At 48.1% G+C, this 15,850-nt stretch overlaps 1 protein-coding gene across 1 annotated transcript; it reads left to right on the top strand.

The window, feature by feature from the left end:
• Nucleotides 1-2,866: 2,866 nt before the first annotated feature.
• On the top strand, nt 2,867-14,934 carry LOC111077458 (myb-like protein AA). Its single transcript, XM_022371741.2, has 3 exons — nt 2,867-3,654; nt 3,723-4,796; nt 14,764-14,934. Exons 1-2 carry the CDS (start codon nt 3,347-3,349, stop codon nt 4,735-4,737), a joined length of 1,323 nt encoding a protein of 440 aa, XP_022227433.2. The 5' UTR covers nt 2,867-3,346; the 3' UTR covers nt 4,738-4,796; nt 14,764-14,934.
• The last annotated feature ends 916 nt before the right edge of the window (nt 14,935-15,850 follow it).

Below are 15,850 nucleotides of genomic sequence, written 5' to 3'. Positions count from 1 at the left end.
CCAGCAGCCAGGCCGCGTCTTATGCCAATCTTTGGGCTCTATCGATTTTCTTTTGTTTAATTTACTGGACCCCTTGCCGCGGGGGTGTGTGCGAAGCCCTTTTAGATTTCGTAATCTAGTTCGACTGGCTCTTTCTTGTTTATTTGTTTGAGTCGAGCTCTTGATAAGGTTCCAAGTACAAGCTGCCGAATTCATTCCCCCCTCCCCACACCCTACACACCGTCTTTGTTATATATGTACATAAGTATATGTAAGTGCGAGTGCTCTTGCACCCAATTTAAGTGTATCGAACAGGGGAGGTATGTAGGTATGTACATATTCGTGATTTAGGGGCAATCCGAAGTGAACACAATTTAGTTGAGTCGATCAATGAGCAGCTTTGTAGCTTGACAGCTTATCCGATCAGCTGTTTGTGTGCATTGGAAATACTTGGAAAGAGATCATTTTCGAATTCAAACTCCAATAAACAAAGCAGATGTACATATGTATGTACATAATGTACTGACAGTCTCCACAGCCAGAGAGCTTAAAATAGTCGGAGAAATGTCGTTGATACAACATGTGCACGACGCTCAAGTAACTGGACACAATTCGACGGTGGGTTTCAGTTTCAGAAACAGCTGATCTACGAATTCCCTGACAAGCAAATCAAAAATCTCGCTCAGGAATTGGCGACGAATCTGTTGAGTGTTGATGTTAGAGCCCCGCGCTTATCGGAAGGAGGAAAATATTAATCAGCGTTTTGGAATTACTCACAGACTGACCGACCACAAAGTGCGAGGAGTGGTGTGAGCAGCGGCGATAAACGTGCCACTGCTGCCACAAACGGCGTCGATAAGAGAACCAACTGCGAAAATGTGTGTTTTACCAAAGTTCTCTCGCTCTCGCGCGCTCTCTCTTCTCGGATTGTTTACAACCCACCGAAGAGAGTGGGCAAAGCCACAACAACAGCAACAGCAAAAGCATCCTCAGAGAGGGATGCTCTCTTTGTGCACTATACGTGAGTGAGAGCGAGGGAGAGAGAGAGCATAAGCAATTGTTGCTCTGCGCTCTCGCAGAGGCTGGCTGCTGATGCGCCGCCAATTTGCAAGAAAATTTAGTTCGTTTACAGTTGGTTTTTGTGGGCAAGTTGTGAAAATCGCATCGAGGAGAGAGCACACCAATCCGAAAAGGAAAAGGAAGAGTTGCCAACACGCAGCAGAAAGTGGCAGCTACCAGCAGCAGCTAGCAGAAGCAGCAGCAACTTGCAGCACGGTGACAAGTGGCAAGTGGACAAACTCAACTACCAAGTGGTGAAAAAACAAAGCTAAAGCTTAGAAATAAATTGTCGTGTTTTTAAATTGTGGAAATGAGCTTGTTGCTGCGGTCGTCTCTCTCGCTGCCGCTTAAATAATACACACACACACACACAAACACATTGGCAAGCACTCGCACGCATACATGCACATGAGGTACATACATAGATACAATAATACATACGTAGATGCTCATATGTGTGCGGTAAATTTTGCCGTGTTGCCGAACCTCGTTTGGAGATTTCTGTGTGCGTTGTGTGGTGGCAGCAAATAGTTGTTGCAAGGCCTTCGAGCAGTAACAAACAAACAGCCAGCATCCATCCCCCAATAAGTGGCAGCAACAGCGACGACTGACGCACACATCAGCAGCAGCAGCAGCAGCAGTGGCAGTGGCAGCGACAGCGGCAGCCACAACAACGTTGTTAATTGAAATAAATTGAAATAAATTCCACAACGTTTGCTGCTCATATTGTTAATAAAGAAAAGCAGCAGCACACCACCAGAATCAGCAGCAACGGCACGACAGAATCACCAGCATAAACAAAACAGTGAACCACCCAGTCGAAATACTAAAATAAAATAAAAACAACCCGAAATCAGGCAAGCATTTATTTACACAAAAAATATTAAAAGCTAATTGAATGTGGCTGACTGGCTGACTGGCTGACTGACTGACCCCCGAGGAGAAATTCTCAAGTTGCAAATAATCAGCAAATGCGTTCGCCAGCTCGTATAATTTTGCGTTTAGTTGTGTGTTCTCGATTTTTGGTATCAGCGGCAAGACAAATGCGTGGCAAGTAGATTTATTTTTAGACGAAAGTGTGTGCCATCCGAACAAGTGTACAGCGACTCGTACGAGTACGAGTACGAGTAATGTGCATAGCAGCCTCGTTGAAAATAAGTCTCCAAGAAATTGGCAAAACAAAAATAAAAAAACAATAGAGAGAAAGACGACTGCTTCCAACGTGCATCATGCACAAGTTTGAGTGCAAAGCATTTGCAGATGTTTTGTTCCTGTGCCAGAACAACTCCACAATTCCTTTAGTGAACCGATCTGCCATTCCATTGTTAAGCGAAACGAACTCAGATCTTCCTCTTGGCAGCATTCAGAGAAAAGTTTAACCACGCAGTCGTAAGCAAAAAGTTCTCTTAAGATAAACCAAATAAATAAACACGAGTGCGCCTAGTTCCACGTTCGAATCACACTTGGATTCGCAGAATCAACACACAATTGTTTATGTTTAGGCGATTGCGGTGGGTTTTTGATTTCAGCCTCTCGAACTCAAAGAGCTCTTTCCATTTGTATACAAGTGGAATATATATTTTTGCGGGTTTCGGTAGGGGGAGAATAGCAACAGAAACAGTGCCTCAGGTGCTACGGAAAGTACACCTGAACGGCAAGCGAATTAATGCGAAATTTTCCAGCTTTTGTTCCATCATTTGATTTTCTCCCCAAACTTCTTCATTGCTGCTGCTCTTTCATGGCTGGTAATCAATTTAATATTTACATTGTTTTCTTCTACTGTTTATTATCTCAATCATCTCCCTGCTCTCCGCTTAAAGTCAATTGAATTTATTTCTAAAACAAATATAAGACCCACCTCCGCGCCAAGAACCTCGAACCGAACGAACCCAAGGTTCATTGAACTCCCTAACCAGCCTCAAGGACCTCAGCGACCCGACCCTTACCCTTTTGGGAGCCAAGAAGAGCGCCGAAAAGTATGCAACGGGCCATGGACCATCAGGGCATAAACTAATATTAACGATTTTCTCACTTCACTTCGCTTCACTTCTCGTCCCCTCCCCTACCCCAGGCAGCAGCAAGCAGCATCCCACCGCAGTGGGCCAACAAACACACACACACACACACACACACGTACAAACTCTCACCGACAAGTGGACCAAAAGGCGGACATGCGCAAATACCATTTTGGTAGTGGTAGCAAGACAAAAGTTAACGTTAATAGCGCCTAAGAGCGAGCCAGAGAGAGGGAGAGAGAAGCTGCACTGTGAGAGAGGATTAAGAGAGCGCACAAAAGTCAAAAGAGAAAATGGCCTTTTCGCGCCACAACATTGAAAAGCGCCGACTCATCGAGCTAGTGCGCCTAAATCCCATCCTGTGGGACTGCCGCCTGCCACACTACAAGCGATCCGACAAGAAGAAGGCCATCAAATGGAACGAGCTGGGGCGCCTGTTCAACGTGACCGGGGAGCGGGTGCAGCGCACCTTCACCTCCCTGAGGGAGATCTTTCGACGGGAGCTGAACCACGAGAAGATGCTGGGCACGACGCGATTCAAGTCCAAGTGGGAGTACTACGATGCCATGGCATTTCTCAAGGAGGTGATACGAGAGCGCAAGTAAGTTAAGCGTATAAGGAGCGGGCCTCTGGGAGTTGCGACTGTAATTTCTCTTATTTTTCTTGCAGATCACGGGAACGCATTAAGCAGGGTCCCACTGATCCTGTCCCCAGGTCCATATCCACCACCAACAATAACAACAATAACAACAACAACAGCAACAACAATACCAGCAACAACAATACCAGCAACAATAATAACAACAACAACAACAACAGTGTGGCAATGGACGAGTACCAATATTTTGCACCCAGCGATCCCAACAATCCCAACAATCAGCCGCAAGCGCAGTCGCAGGCGCAGCCTCTGCCGCAGCCAAAGCCCAACGTGACGTCAGTGAGCAATCCTGCAAGCATCCTGCCCAGCCTCAGCCAACTGCCTGCCGCGCTGCTACCACAGGCGCAGCACTTACAGGCGCTCCAGCTGCAGCCGGATGTGACGCTGACCTCGTTGAGTGCTCTGCCGAAGCAGCCGCCGTCCGTAGCCGCATCCTCATGCGCAGTGCCCGCAGCAAATGTGTCGCCTGCCCTGGTGCTGTCCAGCTCACGTTCCTGCAGCTCCTCGCCCTCCATCTACATCAAGGACGAGCCGGGCTCTCCAGAGGATGCAGACGGGAATGGAAGCGGCACCAAGCTGGCCACCATTCGTCCACAGACTAAGCAGCAGCTGAAGGCGCGTCTGCAGGCGCCGGCACTCAAGAGCGCCTCCATCTACGCGACATCCCCGCCACGTCTCATTATCAATGCGAACAACGAGCTGATCGATGCCGATGCTGGGGACCTGGACGATGATCTGGATGACTACGACGAGGATGACGACGACACAGGTCGATACTCGCCCGTGGTGGATGTGGATATGTTGGGGCCCGACGGCCGCTTCTCGCCCGGCGGCAGCAGCTACACGCGCGTGGGTGCCGGTGGCGGTGGCGGTCGCTCGCATTCCCAGCCCCGGCATCTGCCCAGCCCCCGAGAGCTGCTCTACATGAAGTTCGGCGACTTTCTGGCTGCCCGACTGAACACCTTGAACGAGACTGTGGCCAATGAGCTGATGAACAAGATATTGCTGCTCATTGCAGAGAAATGAGCGGCCGTCAGAGACAGAGTAGGAACGCTCGCAAATATGATTGAATCGACAAAGGAGTGGTGAGTGGAGTGCCCAATTAATTATACTATATATTTAGTTATTATTTATCAATTAATTAATTAATTAATTAGTGTGTAAATTAGTAGGATCGGTGGATAGCCTTTCCTACTAGAATATTTTCGAGTATAAGTAGCACACTCCATGCTGGAATTCAAGCCCACGGCTCCTCCTGTAAATCTACATAGAGTGTGGATGGATGTTGATCTGCCGGATTTGTTGAAGGAATGCGAATGTGCAAATCGTTCCCAAAAATGTTGTAATGCTCATACATACTATATACATATATGTTGCTTTTATGCTCTTGGCCAGGCCCGAAATTCTTCAACTAGTTGGCGTTGGTCTTGCTCTAGAAATTTATTGCACTGACCAATTTATTTAGCAACAACAAAAACACACACAAACACACACACACACACGCACACAAATATTTAAATTTCAAGTTTTATTTACACACAAAATGCCAGAGCCATAAAAAAGTTTTAATTTCCGGACGTTGAAGTGGACCCCAGACACACACACACACACACACACACACACGCAGTACACACACTCGCATACAACCGGACGGAACGATGCAAGTTTGGAGATTTGAGAGCATTTCACGCATAAATAAAATGCCTAGGACTCTGCAACATGACAGCAGCCAAGTCCCAGTTCCAGTCCCAGTCCCAGTCTCAGTCCCTCGCCCAAAGCTCTATCCCTAAATCCCGCATAGGCCCCACAGAAGAGCTGCTGCTAACTGACGGAACTGGCCCCACAATGAGCGAAGCGGAGCCGAAACTCAAAAATTAGAACAACAAACCAAAAAAAAAAGCAACGAGAATACAGCTCTTAGCTTTGGAATCGGAACTCGGCTCGGACTTGGCCACTCTGGCCAATCTGACGGTATGGCGGGCAAAGGGGCCAAGAGCTGTGAATGAGGCTGCCTGCCTGGCTGCCCGACTGCCTGGCTGCCTGACTGCCGGATATGTATGCGAACATTTTTGCACCCTAGCCTAGCCCCATCTTCAAGGGGGTTTGCTTCCATTCGGATGCTGCATACATATCTGTCGTTTACAAGTGACTGGCCAATTGCCATTCCGTTTGATATAAAACAGCTGATTGGCTGCAGGCGAAACTACTTTGCTTTACATTGAATCAGGCTGGGAATTACTTTTCGCCTTCACAGGAGCGAAAGGATCAGTTGCATCTTTGGTGCTTGAGTCGCACTGGAATGTTGATAAACCAATGAACATTATGCTCAGAGTAAATGTACGATTTGACTCCTGGGTTTAGCTGCGAGCAGGGTGTCACCGATGCAGATGCAGACGGAGACGGAGGCTGAGACATGTGATGTAGGCTGCACAGGCAGCTGTGTTGTGTGCCTCTATGCCCCACCACCACAGGGCCACAACCAGTTCAAACTGTGCTCGTGTATCTGTGCATCTGTATCTATATCCTGTATCTGTATATGTATCTGTATCTGTATCTAGTAGCTGCAACTCTACACTCTTGCGGCACTCTCCTCTCCAAAGCGTCGCTGGCATGCAGGAGCGTGTGTATTTACGATTTTGTAATATTTATGCAGCGACGCCTTTGGTGTGTGCCCTTTAGATGCCATTGCGGCTGCCCTTCCTATACATTCGATGCACCCAACAGCCCAACACCCCAACACCCCGCCACAGCCCACTCTTATCTATGGTTTGGGCCAAGTTGCTTTACGAGCACAGACGCAGCCTCGGATTTGAGTGTGGAAAGTGGAACCAAGGGAAAATCAGAGGGAACGGGGTGCGGGTGCGGCATACAGTGCCTCCAGCACAGTGGGTGGCATGTCCGACCTTTTATGGATAGTTACAGCAAGTTTGTTGGCACTTACAACATTATAAATCTGCCATAAATTATCATTTTATGGTCGCAGCTGATGACACGATGGGCCACAAAAGATACTTTTGATCTGAAATGAGCATTAAACAGGGGGGGAGGCACACAGCAGGGCTGGCATCATTGAAGTGTGTATTTGTAGGGATCGATAAATTGCAGAAATATGACATGCGACGCATCCCATCGTAGCATCTCTCCACTCTCCCAGCCCATCCCATCTCTCCACTCTCCAGTGTTCGGAACTTACAGTAAATAAACTTAACATTTCCTTGTCTAGAATGCTGTCTGAGTGCCTCTGCCAGCCCGCCAGCCTGCCACATTTCCCAAACACTTTCCACACTTCCGCCCGTTCGCATTTCCGCTCAAAAAAAAAAAAAACATCAAATCTCAGTTGGCTACAATGTCTGAGGATGCTGATATACGCACTCTCCCTTCCTAGGCACTCGGGCCGTTCCGTAGTCTCCGCCACTCTGCCCGTCAATGGGGCAAGTTTTAAATGGCGGCGCTAAAAAGTATTGCAAGCACCACCCCCACCACCACCCCCGGGGGCGTACCCTTTCTGCACATAAAATGCATATGCAAGTTAATGTTTACAATAGTCGTAAAAGTTTAATGGATTTTGCCAGCTACTGCACGGGGCTTAGGATCGTAACTTTCGAAATCAGTTTTTTTCGCAGTCACTGAGAGGGAGAGGAGGGTAAGAGAGAGTGACGGCCTCATGGCAGGGGGTGTGGAGTGTGTGTGTGTTTGTGTGTGTGTGTGTGCAGGCAGGCAGGCCCCAAAAACTTTCGCGCTGTTTGTATAATCAAAATGCATTTATTTGATTAATACGCCGCCATCTTTCTCTCGCCTTTCCCCCCCGCCAACATTTGCCCCAAAAATATTTGGAAAAGCTTCTGTTGATTTTATTTTGGGGGAATTTGGAATTTTCCTTTGTTTTCCCATTGACTTTTACACTTTTGCCCCAGCGTGCTGGTGGGGCAGTCAGTCCCCAGCTCCCCCTAGTTTGTCCCTTGGGACATTGTTTTAGTCCCCAGCGTATGTGCGGAGTGATTATGTTGTACTAATATTTGTTAGAGTCTGGCAATCGGCAAACATTGAAGTGGGGCTGGGCTGCTGGGCTGGGCCTTGATTTTGAGCGGCGCAGGCTTTAAGGGCTGCCGTTGCGTTGCGTTGCACAATTAAGTGGCAAAACTAATTCATTAAGCTGCAGAGCGAAAAGCAGAGTGCAATTGACAAATTATGGCAAGCCGAAAACAAAACTAAACACAAGATTTCCATATGAATTTATCATTTGGCCTTTGTCTCTGGCCGACCGACCGACTTCTGTTTGTGATTGAGTGCATTCCATTCAGGTCCATCATCTAATGAAATGCATATGCCAATCAACATAATTATAACTTTCCATGGTGTGTGTGTATGTGCAGAGAGAGAGGGGCTACGCCACGCCACGCCCCAAAATTGAAAGGGCAACACAAAAACCCGGCAACAGGCAGCAGTCGGCAGTCGGCCCGTTAGAGGGGGCTGGCTGTGTGTGGAAAAGGATGTGGCAAAGCCACAAAACAGAAACCATCATATGTATCGAAGCAAATCGAAGCATCTGGCAGCGAGCAGCCAGCAGCTAGCAGCAGGATGTGTTTAAGGGTGATCGAATGCGAGGATACCCAATAGCTGCTTAGCTCCAGCCAAAAGCTCCGGTCCGACACTGCAGCGGATACGTATGTGCATAATTTATGTCCTTGCAACTTCCTTGTGCAACTATATACTCCCTGGGTACTCCTTCTGCCTGCCTGCCTGCCTGCTGTATGTATAATAATGTTAACCCAAGCCCGGCGCACACAAAGAACTTGTCCAGAGGATGGCAATGTCGGGGGCTGTGGCTGTGTCGATGCCTGGGACTAGGCCTGGGCATGGTAAGTCCTCGATGACTATAACTATGACTAGTATCAATATTGACAGCCATTAATATGGCATTTTATGCAATAAGCAGAGACATTGATGAGGCGGAGTCCGGGCCTGGGATTGGTAGTGGGTCTCGCCTGAGACTGAGTCTCTGTCTCTGTCTCATGGCAATGCTGCATTTTTAATGAGCTGCACAGTGCAGGAGGCGCCTCGCCTCGCCTCGCCTCACCTCGGCCGGGGCTTCCGCTGTTGCCTGATGACTGGGGAAATGCTTCCGTCTGCGATTGGAAATTTGCCAATCCCCTACCGTGTGTGGGAGAGGCAGGCACTTTGAGGGGTGGCAGGTTAATTTCAGAGGTAGCTGGGGGCAGCTCAGGGGGTAAATGCGGAAGGCAAAACGGAAGCGCGCAGACACACACGGCAACTGGAGACCTCGTCTTGGATGCCGCCTCGTATCTCCTTCGTATTAATGGCCGGAGGACATGTCAAAGGAACTGATGACGCGCCGCGTCTCCAGACCGACGTGCACTGACTGCAATCATGGCAACCAAACCTCATGATGATGATGATGATGATGAGGCCCCCTGGTATGGATGGATGGATGGATGGATGGATGGTTGGATGCTTTCTTTAGATACTTATTGTCCGTGCCACAAGTCCAATACGGCCCCTGCACTGCCCTCTGCCTAACCTGCATATCAATCAGGCAATCAAAAAACAAAAAAAAAAGAAGAAAAATCACCATCTGCCACGCAGATTGCTCAAAGGATGAAACCAAAATAATTGCACAGAATTTATCGCCAGATTTACCTTTCGGATTTGGCCAGCCGCTCGAGCGAGTTTTCCCCCTTTTTTCCCCCGTTTTCCCCCGTTTTCGTTTTCCTAAATTAATAATTTTGATTGCCTTTTGGGATGCTGCAGAGCAACTTTGCTCCGCTATGCGACAGTTGTTTAAGTTTTGCCTGCGAAAAATTATCATCATTAGTGCCTGAACTTTGAACTTTGCCTTGCTTTGCCTGCCTCGACGTCACTTTGACAATCAGGGGACAAGCAGGGCGGCGCTTTCTTTCTGGCTGCGCCACTGCAAAAGTTTCCACTAGGCAAATAAATTGTCTCATAAGCTAATGAATATCCCGAAGGCTGGTAATTAAGTTGCAAATGCAGCAGAACAGACTGGGAGCAGGAAGGGGGTGTGGGGTAGTGTCAGCTGAATTAGCCAAGATTATGTTGCAAATAAATTCCATTTTCGGGTTTGTTGCCAATTAAGGGAAAAACCATTCTTATTGTTTTCTAAACATTTTCACCGCACATCACATCAGAATTTGCCAGGGCACAAAATGGTTTTTCGGGTAATATTTTGAGCCTTGCAGAGTCATCAAGGACACTCCTCCACTTGATGCCACTCCACACGACTCCACTCCACTCCACTCCACTCCAATTCAGTCGACTCGAATCGACTCCCACTCGAAGCGTATATATTTTGGCTGGCCACAAAAATTGATTGCCGTAAATGCCAAAAAGCAAGGCAAATAATATTTGTGCTATTTTTGTGCTGTGGCTTTTTGCGGCAAACGATGGCACAGCACTCAGCACACAGCACACAGCATTTATAAATAAATTACAGTGAGAGCGAGAGCGAGAGGATTGGTTTTGGCCAAAAAATCAAAATATCAATTGCTGGGTGCGTTCTCCATTTACCAGGCGACTACACAGACTCCTCTGCCTGCTGCCTGCTGCCTGCTGCCTCCAGCCAACTGTCTCTTCGACTTGGCAGATTGTTTGTTCAGGGCTCCACAATTAATTACCACTAAAAAGTGCGACCAGCTGTAAGAACGAGTGAGAGAGAGGGTGGGTGGGCAGAGGGAGGCAGTAACAGAGACAAAAACAGACTAATTACATTAGCTGCCACAACGATTTGTCTCCCAACTCAATCAAAATGTTGCAGGCTGTGGCTGTAGTGCAGCCTGCAGACGCTGGCTCTCGCTGGAATGCTGCAGAATGTTCCTCAGAATGTTGCCCACAAATCACCAGGAAACATGATGACAGCATACGGTAGGTAGCAGGTAGGACTGCGCCAACAGGCATGCAACAGTTCTTGAGAAAGCCAGAAGTGGATGGCAAAAGGAACTCGAGTGGGGGTGTAGTGGTAGTGGGAGTGGAAGAGGAGAGAAGCTCGCTGTTTATGCATTTCCCTAATGAAATGCAAAGAAAACAAAGCGAGCTACAGCCTAGCAATATCCACAGCCCCACAGCTCAGGTTATCCGCCCTGCGATAGGCAATGTAAATTTCAGGAGAGCTCTTCTTGTTGTTGCTGCTGCTGCTGCTGCTGTTGCTGCTGCTGCTGTGGCTGAGTGGTAATTAAATATTTATTTTCTCCATAGCTATTTGCTTTGATTAATAGCTAACAAAAATGGGGGAAAATGGGAAAAGAAAAGGCTTTTGCTGTGTGGGAGGGGCATACACTTTACAATGGATACCCTAGCAGATAATAAATAGAATAAATTGAATTGATTACAGACAGCCTCCCAAAAAAACTAAAACTACGAGTGGAGACCTCCCCCGATCAAGCTTTAATATTTGATGGGTCTCCTTTATGGCATTGCAAATATAGCTCATCAAAATCAAAGCACCATCTGGCAGGGTATTCGAACACAGGAGGAGGCGCCGCCTCTTCCATGTTCTTGCAATGTTTTTAATATTTTAAAATTTCTCAATTGTTTGCCTACCCCGGCACCCCCCCCCCCCCTACTCCCCCGCACGTTTTTGTTTAAATTGAGTTACGAGTATTTTTGTTGGGTTTTTTTTTTCGTTGTTCAGTAAATCAAACACTTGGAGCGCAAAATCCGGGCTCTTTGACTGGGCTGCCATTTAATTTCGATAATGTGTTTCGGATTTGACAATTGATTTGGGTAAGCGGATGGGGGCTTAAGGGCAGTCTTTTTGGGATATTAATAGAGTAACTTGGAGCTAAGACCCTGGCCTGGCCTGGCCTGGTCCTGGTCCTGGACACGTCGTTGAGTCACTAAGCCATGAGTCACTGTGTGACCAGGACTGTGCAGCCCTGGGGGTGTGAAGCAACCGCATTCACTTTGCATATTGACACGTCTCCTAGTCTCCTAGTCTCCTAGTGTGCATGAGTAATTTATTATTTGCCATGGCATACTTCAAGGCGCCAAACTGGGCAGCCGAGGGGCAGCACAGCACAGCGCAGCAGACCGAGCAAATGTTGCACGCAAAAAAGCTGTGTCAGCGAGACACATTACCACATCATTACGAGACCACAGGGACCACCGACTTGACCTCCCTGCCGTGGGGCAGGGCACATACTCGCATCCAGCTGGTGCTGCTGCAGAAGATAGACTTCTGCTCGATCTCCGTCTGCTGCTTGCAATTCGAATGCGTAAAACCAAAGAGCGCACAAAGTGGCACCACACAACAGCGGAAATGCGCAGGAGGCAGCTGCAGGATTGCAGTTGCACCAAAAGCGTCATTAAGTCAATTTGTGAGGGGCAAAGCGGCGAACTTAATGTGCAGTCGGGGACCCTGGGACGCTGGGACGCTGGGGAGTTGAAGGCCCCAAGACTAGGAACAGAAATGGGATTGGTCCTCGGCAGGAGGAGCCCCCAAACATGGACACACCAATTATCCAGAAATGCCAACACACACAAAAGCAAAAACCCAGGCATAAGAATGCTTGGGGTTTGGGTTTGGGTTGGGGTTGGGGTTTGGGCACCCCAAAAATGAGATTGCGCTTTTGCGGTTGTGTTAAGTTGATTTCCGGCACGTCTGGGGCCCCCCTGTCGTTGCCACCAGAGCCCTCGCCTTCGCCCTCGCTCTCGCCCTGTGTCCCTGTCCATTCGCTCACACATTACTCCACATGGGGGCTTCCAAGATGTCCTACGCCAATTATGCGTAGGGGCCCATCCTCTGCTCGTCAGCGGTATATTCATAAACAGACGATGTCCCTTGTTGTCAATGCCATCATCATTATCATTATCATCATCATCATCGTCGTCGTCGTCATCAGGCGCCATGGTGATCATCGTTCTCAGGCAGCCTTGCAGTATGTAAGTGTTGGCCACGCCCCCTGCGTCAGTGGCTGTCAAAAGCACCAGCAGCAGCACCAGCACCAGCAGCAGCAGCCTGAGCCTGGGCCTGGGCCCCCCACTCATTTACTTCTCTGCCTCCCACCCCACAAGGTGTGCTGTAAATTATACGCTTTTGCGTTTAGCCTCCGCCACAGACCTGTAGTCTGTAGTCTGGGTCCCAGCCTCGGAGGAATCCCCAACTGCATCCCGCTCCCCGCATCCCTACTGCCCGGACAGTCCGGCAGTTTGATGTTTTGCGGTTGTGTTGACGTTGTCCCTTGGACTGGGGGAGAATGAGCAGCCAAGTGAAGGACTGGGTCCAGTCCAGTACAGTCCACCCAGTGCTGGGTGGCCTTTAATATTTAAAGTGCGCTTTTAGGCCACAGTTTGTCCATTATCCTGCCGACATGTTATTGTCCTTTCGCTTTGCGGTGCCAGTGCTGGTGCCAATTAATGAGATTTCCACAATGCGAGCATCCCATCGCATCGCATCGACCGGAGCGGTGCGGAGTGGAGCGGAGCGCATGGGTGCTGGCTTTGTTTCAAGTAGACAAGAAGGTTGCCCTGGAGGTTGCACACAAAGGTGGAAGGGCCCTCCAAAGGGTGCTTCATGCGGCAGTTAAGAGCTTGAACAACAGCTAACTTTTGCAGCTTCAAGGGTTCCGTTTCCGCAAGTCAAGGTGGTCCAACACAGAGAGCCACGTGTATCATCATGATGATGATGATGAGTAGTAATCGCCGTTAAGTTGTGCCTTTGTGCACCTTGGAGTAGCCCTGCTCTCAGGTTCGGCAGCTTCATTTGAATAATCCACTTTGATTGTCACTCGAAAACCCCTTCAACAGTTCGTAGCTCGTAGCGGAAATGTTTCTTTAGCTGGAAAAACTTTCACACTTCCCATCCGCAGACCATCGAGCCATAGCCACAGCCTCAGCCACAGCCTCAGCCTTAGCCTTAGCCTTAATTTTCATTAGCTGCAGTTTCACTGGGTGCGAACTGTGTGCCTGCAGCCAGTGGCAGAACAGACCGCAAAGTTGGGGCAGGGCAGGGCAGGGCAGCCACTGTGTCATTTGTTATGTTATTGGTTTGGACATTTTGCAAATTGCTTATTTAGCAGTGCGTAAAATCCACAGCGTCCTCCGGCTGCTCCTTCTGCTTCCTGCTCCTTCGATTCTACTCTCGTCCTGCGGTTCTCTTTTTGCGAGGCCACACACACACACACACATATGTCAAGGAGCAGCAGGAGCAGTAGTAGATTCTGCTATTTCTCGCCTGTGCTTCCTGGACTCTCTCGGTGTCTGTGTGTCTGTGTCTCTGTCCGTGTGGCCCAAAGAATTTTTTGCTCTCCTTTCCTCCACTGTTGTAGCCTCAAAGTTAACAACGTGTCAAGCAAGCGGTTAGTTCTCTTCTGCTGTCCTGTCCATCCTTCTTCTAACCCATTCGCTTCTTACCATACGCAGCAGCAGCAGCAGCCGTATAGGGAAATTGCCTGGGGTGCCATGGGTGCCAGGGTCGTGGCAGGTGTCACCCCTCCAGTTATTTGGCCAAGTGTTCGAAAACTGTCAATGCAGAACAATTTTTCCCCCACTTGCACATGAGTATTTTTTGTTCCGACTTTTGGCCAGGGATCCCGAGTTCGATCCCTGTGCCTCTGTCCCTCTGTCCCCCTGTCCCCCTGTCCGACACTCATCTGTACCCGTAATAATATTTGCTTTTCATTCTGTGTCATTTACTCCACTTCCTGGCATCCTGCTCCTCCTCCTCCTCCTCCTCTGCCTGGTTCTTGGTGTTTTTGTATGGCGCCTAATTGCCTGCTACATTTTGTGGCACTTGGGTGCGGCAGGCAGTGCCCCAAAAGGGGCACACAAATGTACGAGTGTCATAAACTTTTTTTATGACTAATATTTTGTGAGGCTTTTTAATTAGGCGAAATGGTCGTTAAAATTGATTTATTGCCTGTGATGGGAATTGTTAATTGGCTACCGAAACGGCTATAAAATTGAATAAAACTCACTTGAATTGATCGATAAAAGGAAGGACCTGCCATACCCACACCTACCCATAAATGTTTTTGCCTAATTAATAATTTTTTCTCTTTTCTACTCTTCTCATTTCAGCTCCCAGCCCAAAGGCTAACTTTTAGTATAAACTTAATATTAATAATAATAATTTGTATGCATCAAAGTCTGTATTATGTGCCATGGAAGACAAAACAAAACAAAACGTTAAATTGTATGATAAATCCAACACTATATAAAATATTTGAAGTGATTTTTAAAAGGCACAAAAGCTGCAAGAACTCGAAATATATTTCTGGTTTCATCGAAATAATTGAAAGAGTTTGAGTCGGTTTTTTTTTTTCTTATTCTACATTATGGCTGGTACGTTCCACACATTGCTGAACAGCAGAAATACTCGTAGTATCAGTGGAACCATGGAGTAGGCAAGTGAAACTTCTGGCCACTTTATCGCTTTAAGTGACTGAGGAAAAGTTGGCAAAGTTTCAGTGCTCCAAAAGGCCACTAAACGGTTCAACTTTATGCAAATTGTGAAGCTCCCAGGAATCTTCAACCAAAAACGATTAAACGTCATTAGCATTATAATAGCATTTTACTTTCGCGACTTTGACTCCACAAGTCTGGGTCCATCCATCCATCCCCGACGACTCACCTTTCTGTCTGCTTCAGTGCTGGCTCTGAGCCTCGTCCTCCTCCTGTCTCTCCTTCGTTGCCCTGCTGGCAGGGCTGGATGGATGGGCAGTCATTCATCTTCATAGTGAAAACAACAGCACCAACAACGATGTGATTACAGTTCCGTTTTAATTGTAATTAAAGCGATTATTACGGCGGACTTTTTGTCTCCTTTGTGCCCGTGCCCGCGCCGTTGTCGGTGCCCTTGCCCTCCATTCCAGTGCCGCGTCCTCGTCTGCCCTCTTAAACTCTGCGCTTAATCTTTGCTACTTGCGACCTGCAGCTTATTTCAATTTGAAAAATTCCCCAGCCCCTCCACGCCAACTTTTTCTATTTTCCTGCACGACTTTGGCCGTGGCGAGCCTAAGGCCTTTTCCTGATGCGCAATGTGCGGTGGGGTGAGGCCAAAAACTGTTTCTTGTTGCATAGAAAAGTTTTCCTTACTTATTTGTCGGTTGTGGCTAGGCGTGGCCGGGAGAAGGCTGTGCACGGAGGCATGGAGTGACGTGTAGCT

This window comes from Drosophila obscura, unplaced genomic scaffold, assembly GCF_018151105.1.
Source record: "Drosophila obscura isolate BZ-5 IFL unplaced genomic scaffold, ASM1815110v1 contig_170, whole genome shotgun sequence".
NCBI lineage: Eukaryota > Metazoa > Arthropoda > Insecta > Diptera > Drosophilidae > Drosophila > Drosophila obscura.
This window is presented reverse-complemented; position numbering and strand designations above follow the sequence as displayed.

Excerpts from the sequence above, each read along its gene's own strand:
- LOC111077458 (XM_022371741.2), top strand. The coding sequence starts at position 3,347 with ATGGCCTTTTCGCGCCACAACATTGAAAAGCGCCGACTCATCGAGCTA. Across the intron at positions 3,655-3,722 it reads GAGGTGATACGAGAGCGCAA|ATCACGGGAACGCATTAAGC; the intron begins GTAAGTTAAGCG and ends TTTTTCTTGCAG.